Below are 15,488 nucleotides of genomic sequence, written 5' to 3' on the forward strand. Positions count from 1 at the left end.
GCTTTCTAAAAGACAGATCAGCTATACCTATTCTTTCCGAATAAACCCGACCCCTCGAGGCATACTTCAGGCGGAGTGAGGCACGAGCAAGATTGATTAATGTTAGAATTTTTTCCCCGAAACTTGTAACTCTGGTGTGCATTCGGCCCGCAAATACTCCATCACACGTCCTGCTTTTTTGTCTATGTTTAGCATAAGGAATACAACTCTTAAACCGTGTTAATAAGTCAGAATGCATGAAATGGCTTTAGACCCCCCTGCTTGAATGAGACATAAATGCGTCTGGCAACCCAAGAGGCGAAGAATAATAATCTCCAATATTTTGAATTTAGACTGCGATACCAAGTTCAGCCACTAGAGGTCAATGTTGCATAAAGGTCCTTTAAACGTGAAGCTTATGATGCCTGGATCTATTTCTGAATTTATCTGCACGTGTCCATTCCTAAAAGGCGTGACAATACAAAAAAAATCTCATCATAAGCCAACAATATAAGCTAGAGTAATACAGAAGTAGAAAAAGCCGAGAATAGGACATGCTTTGTTTTTATGCAAAAACATTATGAGCAGAAAGCAGGTGTAGGTTTGCATGTGAAAGCAATTCTCTGTGTTAACCACTCCTATCTTCACTTGAGGTGAAACCATACATTCTGTTTAGACCGGGCGTAGGATCTATTTGCTTCACGTCTTTCTATTTCTAGTGTCTTGACTGTTATTGGGTGCTGTAAAATGTCAGAAGCCAGTGTCTCTTTAGCTCAAGATCAGTTCATCTGTTCAATCTGTTTGTATCTACTGAAGGATCCAGTGACCATTCCCTGTGGACACAGTTACTGTATGAGCTGTATTACAGACTACTGGGATCAAGATGATCAGGACTACACGTGTCCTCAGTGCAGACAGACCTTCACTACAAGACCTGTTTTAGGTAAAAACACCATGCTGGCTGAAGTGGTGGAGAAACTGAAAACTAAACTGCAAGCTGCTCGTCCTGAACACTTTTATTTTGAATCTGGAGATGTGGAGTGTGACGTCTGTACTGAGAGAAAACACAAAGCTGTCAAGTCCTGTCTGGTGTGTCTGAACTCTTACTGTCAAAATCATCTTGAACAACATGAGAATTTATTCAAAGGCAAGAAGCACAACCTGATAGACGCCACTGGACGACTACAGGAGATGATCTGCCCTCAACATGTGAAACTTGTAGAGATTTACTGTAAAACTGATTGGCAGTGTATATGTTATCTGTGTATGATGGGTAAACATAAAAATCACAAAACTATATTAGCTGAAGAAGAGAGGACCGAGAAACAGGTAAGAGCTGAAAGCACTGAGTGCTGTGTTTCATTATTGAATTATTACATGGTTCAGTTGATATCTTATTCTATCAAAAAGGTACATTCTCTAAAGGACATAGTAGTAATTATTTTATGTCAATACTTTTATGTACAGTTTATCTTGTTTATCGCTGCTTCCACGTCCAACAGAAACAACTAAATGAGACCCAGAGAAAGATACAGCAGAGAATCCAGGAGAGCCAAAAGAAGCTTCAGGAGCTGAGAGATGCTGTGGAGACTCATAAGGTGAGTTTTGATGAGAAGAACAACTGCTGTCTGCTGTTTCAGATCTGTTTCAGACTCAGTTAGGACTCTCATCCAATCAGTCAGTGTGGAGTTCAGTGCTGGATGACTTTCACTGAAGTCCACTGTGGGTAACAGACTGTGTGATGTACCAGTAAGAGCTGAGTGAATGCTGCTGATTCTAATGCTCCTCTCTCTGTGTGTCCTAACAGCGCTCTGCACAGACAGCAGTGGACGACACTGAGAGGATCTTTACTCAACTGATCCGATCCATTGAGAGAAGACGATCTGAGGTGACACAGCTGATCAGAGATCAGGAAAAGACTGTAGTGAGTCGAGCTGAAGGACTCTTGAAGAGACTGGAGCAGGAGATTGATGATCTGAGGAGGAGAGACGCTGAGCTGGAGCAGCTTTCACACACAGATGATCACATTAATTTCCTCCAGGTAACAGAGATCTGAAGAACAGGACAGTGATGTTTAGGAAGTGAAGAGCATATTTTACTTTGATTTTCTATAAAATGTTTTTGTTGTTTGTCTTTCTGTCTGTGTAGAGTTTCACATCTCTCCCTATTCCTCTTGGATCTACAAACTCTGAGAGGACGGTCAATTCTCTTTTCTGTTTTGATGAATCTGTGTCTCATCTGAGAGAGAAACTGGAGAATTTCTGCAGAGAAGAGATTGAAACAATATCTGATCGAGGTAAAAAATCATTAATGCACTAAACAATAAATTAGATGCATTCATTCAGGTTGTTTTTTCTTGTATACTGCAACTGAAGATGTTTATTGTTTTGATGTTTTATAGTAATAAACATTTCAATCATTGAGCTCCAAATCAGGCAGGAGATCCTTAAATGTAAGTTGCAATGAAAACACACAAACAAGCACACGGACACAATTGAAATAAAAACAAACCTTTTCCTAATAAACTTACTGTTGCTTAAACAGAAAACAGATTTTTTTTGTTCATGGTTAAAGTAATGGGTTTAAGTTGATGATTAAACTTAAAATAATCTTTTTATGATTATCATGTTTGCATATTATCTAGACACTGATTGTTTTTTTCTCGATCAGATTCTTGTCAGCTCACACTGGACTTAAACACAGCACATAAACATCTCCATCTGTCTGGTGGGAAAAGAGTGATTTCTTACACTCGCAGTGTCCTGCCGTATCCTGATCATCCAGACAGATTTGATTACTGCCTTCAGGTGTTGTGTAGTGAGAGTGTGAATGGACGCTTTTACTGGGAGGTTGAATGGTGTGGTGCGGTGTATATATCAGTGTCATATAAGAGCATCAACAGGAAGGGATGGGGTCATGACTGTGTGTTTGGACGTAATGATCAGTCCTGGAGTTTGATCTTCTCTGACTCCAGTTGTTCATTCTTTCACAATAACATTGAGACTAAACTCCCAGTAGTGTTCAGATCTTCTAGAATAGGAGTTTATGTGGATCACAGTTCAGGATCTCTGTCCTTCTACAGCGTCTCTGACACAATGACCCTCATCCACAGAGTCAACACCACATTCACTAAACCTCTCTATCCTGGGTTTGGGTTGGTTAGTACTACGATACAATCAAAAGTAAAACTGTGTGAAATGAAGACACTATAGCTGGTTTGTGATGAATCAGTAAGAGTGAGATGTTATGGTGAAATAACATGATAGATTTCAAATCGTTGATTGTTTAGATGAATCAATGCTTGTAAAGTAAAAGTGGGAAAACTATAAAATAACGTAAAAAATATTATATTCATAATGTTACCCAAGTAAAAGTAACTTATTTGTTTAATGTAAATAAAACATTTGAAAACAAACTGATAGGCCTATTATGGTGTTTTATTTAAAACGGTAATGGGTGATTCTCACGAAATCCAGACTTGGCATCAGAATTTTTAAAAAGCCCTTGAAGCCAATTCTTTTTTTTTTTGCACATTTAAGATTAAGGTCTGAACTTACTATAATCATTATTTTCAGAGGATTTAAACAATATTTCCTATAGAATTATTTACATTTTTTAGATTATCATTATCAAAAATTATCATTACCGCAACATGATATTACATAAAATATATGCATTTACAAACTCATGTTTCGGTAATGAAAACTAAAAAGTTGTCTAGGTACTATGATAAACAAAATTTTAACTTTTATCTGGAAAGAAAAAATAAAAACTGCTTACCTGGTAGACATCTTGAGTGTCACAGTCAATTATGTCCCTTCCAACAAATTTAAAAAAAAATGTTAGTTCATTGAGGGTTTAAACAATGATTGAAAATTGTTGCATAGGATGAGAAAATTGGTCTTGGACACATTTATATTTCTTAATATTGTATCTACATTTACAAATGATAACCAAATACCACATGTTTCTTTACTGTAAATGTTTATAGTTTAACATGCAATGAAGCTTTTTACTTTTTTAGATTTTTTAATTATAAATACTGTATTTCCATGTCAAATAACCCAAATCCAGTTATGGACACGTTGCGGTAAAGAAAATTTCCCCCTTAAATGTGAAAAAAAAAACAAAATTGGTTTGTATGATGTCATTTGAAATCATGTGCAAAATAGTACGTGAAGAGATGTTTGTAACTGTATGCTTCTTATTTTTATACTCTTACTTTGCATTTACTATTTTTATCAAATTGTTTCATGACACCTCATAAGTCTAATTTCGTGTGTGTGTGTGTGTGTGTGTGTGTGTGCGTGCGTGCGTGCGTGCGTTCCATAAGATTCGAATTAAACGAACACTTCGATGTTTGAACTGCTAACCAATGCTCCACAAGCTGGAGCTATTGGAAAACCTATGTAGTACCTAGTCTATTATTAAACAGCACTCTAAAATGCTATTCTGATTGGTCACAACATTCCAAAGTTCATTCTTTTCAGATAACTACAGCTCGAAACTTATAACACACGGAACCTGGATGCTGCCAATTAATTTTGACAGGTACAATTTAATATTACACAAATTAAATATAAATATGTATTTTAATAACATAACATTATATATATATTTACAATGATTAAACCAAATATATTGTGTTCGTGACATTTGAAGTCTTGTCTCACCTTAAAACCGAAAGTAAACGTGTTTTCTTCACGGAAGGTCTGTAAAAATTAGCAAATAAAAAATATTTCAAAGTAATTAATGTTTCTTATGAGGTAAATAGCCGTGTCAAAAAGCTAGGTTATTACATGGTTTGGCTGTGCGTCGGGTCTTATTGCGATAACAACCTGCTGCCTGTACATTATCCCTTACTTAATCAATAAATGCTTTATGTTCAAATTCATCTAAAATAATCATTCTTTATTTACTCACCCTCAGGTTGTTTCAGATCCATGTGGCCTTTCTCATCCCATGCAGGAAGACAAAATAAAATCATTTTAAGATCATACTGCTTAAACTCAGCTGTGGTTAAGATCATACAGATATTTAAACACTCACATTCGGATACAGAAGTAACAACACTAGACTCCTCACAAGATTTATTCAATATTTTCTCTGTGGACTTACGGACACATTTATAAGATGATTTTATCCAAAGTAATTTAAAGTGTTAAAGTAATTAAATATTAATGTGTGTCCCCTTTGAATCAAACCCATGACTTTTGCAATGAAAACCTTAAATCTTCATAATTCTTCTTAAGGGTTTCCTTTGATCTGTTAAAGGAATGGCTTAAATTTAAGTAGATATTATTAAACGTAAGGCTGATGCAAACCAGTGTTCAGTTGCTTCTTTTAGACTGTCTCTGTAAGAGAACCTCTTTATGACTGGACCTCCTGTTAGGTTTCATAAACACAACCAGTTCAGGAAAACTGAAACTTAATCACTGTCAGGTTCTTATTTTCTAAAATGGCAGAAGCGAGTGTTCCTTTGGTTCAGGATCAGTTCAGCTGTTTAATTTGTCTGGATCTACTAAAGGATCCTGTGACCATTAACTGTGGACACAGTTACTGTATGAGCTGTATTACGGACTACTGGGATCAGAAGAGAAACTACAGCTGCCCTCAGTGCAGACAGACCTTCAATACAAGACCTGTTTTAGGTAAAAACACCATGCTGGCGGAAGTGGTGGAGAAACTGAAGAAGACTAAACTACAAGCTGCTCCTCCTGATCACTGTTATGCTGAACCTGGAGATGTGGAGTGTGACGTCTGTACTGAGAGGAAACACAAAGCTGTCAAGTCCTGTCTGGTGTGTCTGAACTCTTACTGTCAAAATCATCTTGAACAACATGAGAAATTATTCAGAGGCAAGAAGCACAACCTGATAGATCCCACTGGACGACTTCAGGAGATGATCTGCCCTCAACATGATAAAGCCCTTGAGATTTACTGTCGTACTGATCAGCTCTGTATATGTTATCTGTGTATGATAGATGAACACAATAACCATGAGACTGTATCAGCTGCAGCAGAGAGGACTAAGAAACAGGTAAGTTTAATGTGATCAGTTCTGCGATATTATACATTTTTCTCAAGTTCTTTTTGAGAAATCCCACTATAGCTACATAAAGTAAAGTTAATCTGGTTTATCATCCAACAGAAACGGCTGCAGAGACAATACCAGGAGAGAATCCAGGAGAGCCAGAAGAAGCTTCAGGAGCTGAGAGATGCTGTGGAGACTCATAAGGTGAGTTTTGATCAGAAGAACAACTGCTGTCTGCTGTTTCAGATCTGTTTCAGACTCAGTTAGGACTCTCATCCAATCAGTCAGTGAGGAGTTCAGTGCTGGATGACTTTCACTGAAGTTCACTGTGGGTAACAGACTGTGTGATGTACCAGTAAGAGCTGAGTGAATGCTGCTGATTCTAATGCTCCTCTCTCTGTGTGTCCTAACAGAGCTCTGCACAGACAGCAGTGGACGACACTGAGAGGATCTTTACTCAACTGATCACATCCATTGAAAAAAGACGATCTGAGGTGACACAGCTGATCAGAGATCAGGAAAAGGCTGCAGTGAGTCGAGCTGAAGGACTCATGAAGCGACTGGAGCAGGAGATTGATGATCTGAGGAGGAGAGACGCTGAGCTGGAGCAGCTTTCACACACAGATGATCACATCCATTTCCTCCAGGTAACAGAGATCTGAAAAACATGAAAGTGGTCTTTGGAATAAAAAAAGGTTTTACAGAGATTTGTCTTTAGTATTAAATGTTTGTGTTGTTTGTCCTTGTGTTTGTGTAGAGTTTCCAGTCTCTCTCTGTTCCTCCTGGATCTACAGACTCACTCAGCTTCACTGGCAGTTTTTTCCTCTCTTTTGATGATGTAGGTAAATCTGTGTCTCATTTGAGAGGAAAACTGGAGGATTTCTCCAGAGAGATAGAAAAAATATCTGATAGAGGTAAGGAACTCAATTATTTAGGATACATACAGTATACAAATGCAATAATACATTATATTATCTAGAAATACAAAGGATATGACTTGAATGTATTTTGGCTGATTTAGTTACCCTTGAACCTAAGACCCGGGAGCAGTTCCTACAACGTGAGTTTCAACAAACTAACATACACATACACTCTCAGGAAAAAGGTACAAAAGCTGTCACTGTCATAGTACCCTTTAAAAAGATCCCAGTATGTACCATTTAAAAAAAATGCTGTAGTTACTCAGCTGTAACTTACTCTAGATTTAAATTTATGTTATTTACTGGCAGCAGTTTGTTCAAAGTCAAATGAACATTAAACATTAAGAAGTCTTTGTCTTTACAGAATTAAACTATAAAATAACAGCCTCATGCAAAGCATTCTGGAACCTGGAATTCTCATCAACCTTTTTTAGTTTTATCCTTTGGATTTTTATTCCCAGAAAGCTTTGCATGATGCTGTTATTTTAGTTTTATTCTGTAAAGATAAAGAATGGTTAATGTTTAATGATTATTTAACCATGCAAAACTGTTGCCAGTAAATACCATAAACTTAAATCTACAGTAAGTTATTGGCACCTGCCAGTAATACTGGAATTTCCACAGAAATGTTTAACAGTGTACCTGTGAGCGAGGTACTAATGGGCACCCTTTAGGTACAAATGTGTACTTTTTGAAAGGGTAAATTTTTTTCTGAAATGTATATAATTTGTTAGGATGCTGATGTGAAAATGGACATTGATAATTGCCTTTAAGCATTTTTAAACCACTTTTACAAAGAATCTCACCAATTACACTGAATAGAAAATAATAGAGACAGAGCGCAGTTATGCAAATTTGAAAACCACGCCCACCGGGGGGGAAGCGATCCAACCGTCTCCATTGACTTTGTATTGCGAGAAGCCGCCTCCTTGTCATTTCTGGCTTGTAACAAAAAACGGAATAATGCCTAAAAGCTGCTGTGTGACAATATGTACAGCTAACAAGCCAAAGAACCCAGAAATAAGTTTTTATAAGCTGTCGAGCCGTAAAACCCTGTCTTTAAGGAGAATAAAGTGGATCGCCGACTACGTTTCCCCCTATTGGACGCAGTTCTACTAATAGTATTACTATGAAAAGTTGCCTGTATCCATTTCTGTGTCTTTAAACGCTCTTTTTTTGGGGTCGACAGCTTATAAAAACTTATTTACAGAATAAACTTAAAAACAGATTAATACCTAAAAGCTGCTGTGTGACAAGGTGTACATCTAACAACCCCAAAAAAACAAATACGTTTTTATAAGCTTTCAACTTCAAAAAAACGAGCGTTTAAAGAAACAAAAGTGGAAACAGGCAACTTTTCATAGTACTCCTATTAGTAAAACTGCGTCCAATAGGGGGAAACGTAGTCGGCGATCCACTTTATTCTCCTTAAAAGCTGGGTTTTACGGCTCGACAGCTTATAAAAACTTATTTCTGGGTTCTTTGGCTTGTTAGCTGTACATATTGTCACACAGCAGCTTTTAGGCATTATTCAGTTTTTTGTTATAAGCCAGAAATGACAAGGAGGCGGCTTCTCGCAATACAAAGTCAATGGAGACGGTTGGATTGTTTTCCCCCCCGGTGGGCGTGGTTTTCAGGTTGTGACGCGCTGCGCTCTGTCTCTATGCTGGGTACACACCAAAATATTTTTTTACATCTTATAAGATTTTCAAAATGTGGTAGACCACAAACATGAGGATAAAAATCCTAAATGTAACAGTTTTGCTCCTATTGTGTGGTGTGCTATGATGTGTCAAAGACAGCACACAACACACAAACAAACATATTTTTAATCAGAGTCTCGACTGTGAACAAATGAAAACTCTCAAAATTTCGCAGACTTAAAGGGGACATTCAACAAAAAGTTTTTAAGATATTAAATAAATCTTTGATGTCCCCAGAGTACATATGTGAAGTTTTAGTTAAAAATACCAGGTAATTTATTCTGGCATGTTAAAATAGGCACTTTATGGGTCTGAGCAAAAATGCACCGTTTTTGTGTGTATCCCTTTAAATCCAAATGAGCTGCTTAGGTGGGCGGAGTCTCGAGCGCTCGAGATTTTCTCACGAAAGAAGTTAGTAAGCGATGTTCAGCATTATATTTTGAACAAGTTTAAAAAGTCAATCATCTGTTTTATGCATACCAAATAGCCTACATGTTTATCAGCAGATGGGGAACATTGTGGAATAAAAATAAAGACTTTTAGGTCTCATGCTGCCAATGTTTTAAACAGGCACAATGATTTTCAGCATGTTACAATAAAATACACTTCCACAAACACTCAGAAGTTTACTTTTTGACCAAACCACACGAGCACATTTAAGTGATCTGTAATAAAACAACACGTTTAATGCTCAAAATTTAGAGAAACACACAATAAGCATAAACATGTCATTTGATCTATGATAGTAAATAGGCGTTGTTCTCTCACTCTGTCTCGTGCAGTGCATTAATCCTCGTGTTCATTCATATAAACTCTAGAGAAACATATTAAACAACATACTTGTATTGATGAAAGTGAACCGTCGCGTTGCTCTCTCTCTCTCATTCGCTCACTCGCTCTCTCTCTCACTCACTCGCTCTCTCTCTTGCACTACGGTAAGGTTAATCATTTAGAACGTGAATTCAACCTTTAGAAAGACCATAAAAACTACAAGTTATAAGATTGTAAGCTGCTTGTGTTTGAGGGAATACAAACACGTCGTGCTGTCAGTCATTCTTTCTCTCTGTCTCTCGCACTCGTGACTAGGCCACGTCATGGTTGAATAGCGCAGATGTTGTCATTTTGTGTATATTGTGCAAATCAGGATTTCTGATCGTAAATATTAAACATGTTTATTAAACATGCTTAATATTTATGATTCACGATCGGGGCGGCTCTGACGATCTTCCACAGGTTCGGACACTTTTAACACACCTCATACACACCTAATAAAACAATCTGTAGAACCATCAAGATAATCGGGACATAGCTAGTCAGAAGGGGGGAAATTAGCCCAAAATCAGGCCAGTTATCTTTTGGGGTGTACCCAGCATAAGAAAAACAGAGCTATAAGATCAGACAGCAGTTTATTTATGAAATCCTGTTTTATACATTCAGCCCATTAAAATCAGTTATTAATTATTTAAATTCAGATTTACATGAAGATTATATGATTTGTCTGGTAACGCTTTAGATTACAGCCCGGAAAGTACTGGGTAAGTACAGCGAATTTACATCGTATGTTTCTGTAATTATAGTTTACTTATGAAGTACGTACGTGTAATTATAAGGGAACAATTTATATTAAAACTGCAAGCAGTGATGGAAGGGCCCTCGCACACCTGACACCGCCACACCGTGGCATGAGAAGAATTAAAGGGAACAGTAGTAAATAGGCATTTAAGCATGTAAACATAGGTGAACCATTTAAAAGTGTAGTATAATGTGCCACATTTCCTGTTGCTAATTACAAATGACAGCGAGGTAGCATCGTGTAAGATAGCATGAGAGAGAGAGAGAGAGAGAGTGAGTGAGCGAGTGTGTGTGTGTATGAGTGACTACATGTAAATATTGGCACGTAGATGTGTTCTGTCCAGGACTCTTATCAATCATGTGAAGTTTGGGACAAATCTGACATTGCATTATCATTGTAAACATGTTACTTCCTGTTACCAGCTGGTGGCGCTATGACCGTAACTGACTATTGGCATCATAAGTGACTATCAGTGATGGGAGTAACGCGTTACTGTAACTCCACTATTTTTTTAAATCAAGTAACGCAATTACAATTACTGAAATTTAAAGGAGTTCGTTACGCGCGTTACTCTATTTTGTAAAAAATAGACAAGACATATCTGACGTCGCAGGACTGTAGTTGGCGGCGCAATAATTCATTACACTTCATCATAGCTGACAGTGCATATAGAATGAACATGAAAAATCTAAACGGGACAACATACCTTTGTTTAAAAATTGTGCGCAAGTCATAATCCATCCGGTCTCATGTTTGTAAATTATCTTCACCAAGCAATCGCAGTATGACATCAACTTGCATTTGTAGTCCACAAAGGTAATAAATCTAAGAAATGATCATATATTCTTAGATGTTTACATCAGCTTCATGGAAGAGAACGATCCGCGATTGTTGTTTCCACTAAAATATTCACACTGCGGTGTACACCCGTGTTAAAACTCCATAGTATGTGTGAGCTCGCTTTTAGTTTTAGTTTCAGTCTCTCCGTATCCGAACAAAAAATCCACTCGCTCTGTGTCCATCTGACAAAACAATCCACTCGCTCTGTGTCCGTCCGACAAAACAATCCACGTAGCCTACTCCGTTTTCTGAATAAATATCTTCCTTTAATCCTGTGTATCATTTAAATCCAACAGAAAACAAACAATATATGACCAAAGAGCGCAGTCCCTGTGGCAAGCTTCACAAGCTGTGTTCCAATTCAAGTGCTGCACCCTACTAAGCATGCAATAAAAGGTGATCACTTGCCCATTCAAGGCGCTCAGAAGTTCGCGAAGAGAACTGAAATGAGACGGTCTAACCTTCGGAGGACCCATAATTTGCCTCATCTGCTGCACACACATCGTGCATGTCAGCAGGACACAGCAGAGACGTTTCTAACTTATTAAAATAAATATGAAATCAGAAAAATTATAATTTATTTTAGAAAATTTGACATGTTGACACAATTGTCTCCAAATTTTTAAAGAGACACTACACAATTTTAACACATTTTATATTTTTGTAAACATGCAGAATATTTGTCTAAATGGTCTAAATGATATACATAAATAAACTAAGTTTAAATATTAAGATAATTTCTAACAAAAATATTCAAAGGTTGAATCTAAAGCAAAATAGGCTCCTACAGTATGTGATATATTAGAGTCTTATGTGTAAAATAGCCCATCCATATCATTTTACTGTTTGACTGTTCAGTACTGTTCATATTTACATTTAAAAAGCAGACATAAAAGTAACTTAAAAGTTACTTTTCTAAGTAACTAATTACTTTTGATATACAGTAACCGGTAGAGTAATTCAGTTACTTTTAAAAGAAGTAATTAGTAACTGTAACTAATTACTAATTTTTTAGTAACTTGCCCAACACTGGTGACTATTGACATGTAGATGTGTTCAGTCCAGGACTCTTATTAATCATGTGAAGTTAGGGAAAGATCGGACATTGCATAATCAGTGTAAACATGTCACTTCCTGTTGTCAGCTGGTGGCGCTATAACCATAAGTGACTATTGACATGTAGATGTGTTCAGTCCAGGACTCTTATTAATCATGTGAAGTTAGGGAAAGATCGGACATTGCATAATCAGTGTAAACATGTCACTTCCTGTTGCCAGCTGGTGGCGCTATAACCATAAGTGACTATTGACATGTAGATGTGTTCAGTCCAGGACTCTTATTAATCATGTGAAGTTAGGGAAAGATCGGACATTGCATAATCAGTGTAAACATGTCACTTCCTGTTGCCAGCTGGTGGCGCTATAACCATAAGTGACTATTGACATGTAGATGTGTTCACTCCAGGACTCTTATTAATCATGTGAAGTTTGGGACAGATCAGACATTGGATAATCATTGTAAACATGTCACTTCCTGTTGCCAGCTGGTGGCGCTATAACCATAAGTGACTATTGACATGTAGATGTGTTCAGGTCATGACTCTTAGCAATCATGTGAAGTTTGGGACAGATCGGACACTGTATGCCTGAGTTCCAGCAACCTGTTTCATAGCGAAACATCAAACTTTGGCTGGCTGAAACAGACACAAATTTTAATATAGAATCAAATCCTTCGCAATTTAGCATCACAAAGGCCTTAAGATGACACTCGCCAAATATGATGATGATCCGACGAAAACTGTAGGAGGAGTTAGTTAAAGTATGACTGCTGGAAATGAGAAAAACTGAGCCAAAATCTGAGAAATAATTCAAAATAGCTGACTTCCTGTTTGGTTTAGGGCGTTGCTCCAAGAGACTTTTTTGTAGGGCTTGTAATAATACATGAGCATACCGAAATTCGTACATGTAAGTTAAACACAGTCCAAGGGCTGCTTCATTCAATATTTGAAAGTGGCGCTAAAACATGTTCCTTCAGGTTGCCAGCTGGTGGCGCTATGGCTATAAATGAAAATTGTTATGTAGATGTGTTCAGGTCAGGACTCTTAGCAATCATGTGAAATTTGGGACAAATCGGACACTGTATGCATGAGTTCCAGCAACTTCCTGTTTCATTGGAAAACATCAAACTTTGTCGGGCCAGAACCGACACAAATTTTTACGTAGAGTCAAATCCTTCGCAATTTAGCATCACAAAGGCCTTAAGATGACACTCACCAAATATGAAGATGATCCGACGAAAACTGTAGGAGGAGTTAGTTAAAGTATGACGCCTGGAAATGACAAAAACTGCGCCCAAATCACAAAAATAACTCAGAATAGCTGACTTCCTGTTTGGTTTACGGCTTCGCTCCAAGAGACTTTTTTGTAGGTCTTGTCATGCTACAGACGCGTACCGAATTTCGTAATTGTACGTCAAACACAGTCCGAGGGCTGCTTCGTTGAAAATTTGTAGGTGGCGCTATAGAGCCATTTTCTCACGCCTAATTCTAAAGCATACACCACATGTAAATTTTCATCACTCTTGACATCTGTGCAAAATTTCATGAGTTTTCGAGTATGTTTAGGCCCTCTAAAGTCCCGCTGAAGTCGGAGAAAAAGAAAAAAAATAATAAATATAGCTGCAAGCAGCAATGGCGGGCCCTCGCACGTTTTTTTACCGCTACACGGTGCGTCCGAGAAAACGATGCACGGTGGGCAAGCGCATCAAGTGGGTAAATATCAGTGGGCTATTTAATGTTGTTACAGAGCCATTTGGGGACTGTAGGTAAAAGAAACACCACATTTTAGACAAACAGGGGCGCTAGTGAGCCACTTAAGAGACACGCCTATATCTAACCTTTTTGTGCACACTTAACAGCTGATAACTCTGATGTGTGTGCCAACTTTAAGGTTAATCTACTCACGCCAAGAGCCTTAAATATGCCTGAAATAAAAGGAAAGTTTGTGGCGTTGCCATGGGAACAACGTTCGAGATATCAAAAATCCCTTCGCAATTTATCATCTACAATGTCTCAGCATCATGTTGACCACTTCTGGTGTTAATCGCATGAATATCCTAGAAGGAGTATTTAAAGGAACATCGGCGTCAACTGAAAGGCTTAAATATGCCTTTAAAATGAAAGTAAACTTTGACGCGTTGCCATGGGAACAGCGTTTGAGATATCAAAAATCCCTTCACAATTTATCATCTACAATATCTCGGCTTCATGTTGACCACTTTTGGTGTCAATTGCATGATTATTCTAGAAGGAGTATATAAAAGTTCACTGCATGCAACTGTAAGGCTTAAATATGCCTTTAAAATGAAAGTAAAGTTTGACACGTTGCCATGGGAACAGCGTTCGAGATATCAAAAATCCCTTCACAATTTATCATCTACAATGTCTCGGCATCATGTAGACCCCTTTTGGTGTCAATCGCATGAATATCCTAGAAGGAGTATTTAAAGGAACATCGGCGTCAACTGAAAGGCTTAAATATGCCTTAAAAATGAAAGTAAAGTTTGACACGTTGCCATGGGAACAGCGTTCGAGATATAAAAAATCCCTTCACAATTTATCATCTACTATGCCTCGGCATCATGTTGACCACTTTTGGTGTCAATCGCATGAATATCCTAGAAGGAGTATTTAAAGGAACATCGGCGTCAACTGAAAGGCTTAAATATGCCTTAAAAATGAAAGTAAAGTTTGACACGTTGCCATGGGAACAGCGTTCGAGATATCAAAAATCCCTTCGCAATTTATCATCTACTATGCCTCAGCATCATGTTGACCACTTTTGGTGTCAATCGCATGAATATCCTAGAAGGAGTATTTAAAGGAACATCGGCGTCAACTGAAAGGCTTAAATATGCCTTTAAAATGAAAGTAAAATTTTACACGTTGCCATGGGAACAGCGTTTGAGATATCAAAAATCCCTTCGCAATTTATCATCTACAATCTCTCGGCTTCATGTTGACCACTTTTGGTGTCAATTGCATGATTTTTCTAAAAGGAGTATTTAAAAGAACATAGCATGGAATTGTCAAAAAAAATCCAGCTTTGTGAGTGACGCACTTCCTGGCGCCTGGTGGTGGCGCTATACCCGGGAGTCACAATAGGCACATCGATGCGATCGGAATCTTCAGACGAACAAACACCCCGCATGGCATCACAATAAGATATTTTTTGCCTTAGATATTAGACACTTCCTGTTTCTCTGAATTCGCCATAAATTCGTCGCCTCGCCATGGCAGAACCGTTCGAGATATCAAAAATCCCTTCGCAATTTAGCAAGTACAATGTCTCGGCATCATGATCACCACGTTTGGTGTCAATCCCATGAATCCACTAGGAGGAGTATTTAAAAGTTCAACGCATGCATTTTTTAAACAATCC

At 37.8% G+C, this 15,488-nt stretch overlaps 2 protein-coding genes across 2 annotated transcripts in view; both read left to right on the forward strand.

Annotated features, from left to right (window-relative positions):
- Nucleotides 1-726: 726 nt before the first annotated feature.
- On the forward strand, nucleotides 727-3,308 carry LOC135744267 (tripartite motif-containing protein 16-like). The gene is made up of 6 exons (XM_065262277.1): nucleotides 727-1,308; nucleotides 1,482-1,577; nucleotides 1,787-2,020; nucleotides 2,128-2,275; nucleotides 2,381-2,431; nucleotides 2,650-3,308. The coding sequence occupies exons 1-6, from the start codon at nucleotides 727-729 to the stop codon at nucleotides 3,189-3,191; spliced, it is 1,653 nt and encodes a 550-aa protein (XP_065118349.1). The 3' UTR covers nucleotides 3,192-3,308.
- Nucleotides 3,309-4,468: 1,160 nt separating this feature from the next.
- LOC135744191 (E3 ubiquitin/ISG15 ligase TRIM25-like) overlaps nucleotides 4,469-15,488 on the forward strand; it is a 44,667-nt gene continuing 33,647 nt past the window's right edge. Inside the window, exons 1-6 of the mRNA XM_065262171.2 lie at nucleotides 4,469-4,530; nucleotides 4,909-6,019; nucleotides 6,131-6,217; nucleotides 6,427-6,660; nucleotides 6,771-6,927; nucleotides 7,035-7,073. Of these exons, the coding sequence (XP_065118243.1) occupies nucleotides 5,438-6,019; nucleotides 6,131-6,217; nucleotides 6,427-6,660; nucleotides 6,771-6,927; nucleotides 7,035-7,073 (1,099 nt within the window). The 5' untranslated portion in view covers nucleotides 4,469-4,530; nucleotides 4,909-5,437. The remainder of the gene's footprint in view (nucleotides 4,531-4,908; nucleotides 6,020-6,130; nucleotides 6,218-6,426; nucleotides 6,661-6,770; nucleotides 6,928-7,034; nucleotides 7,074-15,488) is intronic.

This window comes from Paramisgurnus dabryanus, chromosome 6 (assembly GCF_030506205.2).
Source record: "Paramisgurnus dabryanus chromosome 6, PD_genome_1.1, whole genome shotgun sequence".
Taxonomy (NCBI): domain Eukaryota; kingdom Metazoa; phylum Chordata; class Actinopteri; order Cypriniformes; family Cobitidae; genus Paramisgurnus; species Paramisgurnus dabryanus.

Coding starts and splice junctions, on each gene's coding strand:
- LOC135744267 (XM_065262277.1), top strand. CDS start 727: ATGTCAGAAGCCAGTGTCTCTTTAGCTCAAGATCAGTTCATCTGTTCA. Junction 1,309..1,481: donor AAGAGAGGACCGAGAAACAG/GTAAGAGCTGAA, acceptor CACGTCCAACAG/AAACAACTAAATGAGACCCA. Junction 2,276..2,380: donor TGAAACAATATCTGATCGAG/GTAAAAAATCAT, acceptor GATGTTTTATAG/TAATAAACATTTCAATCATT.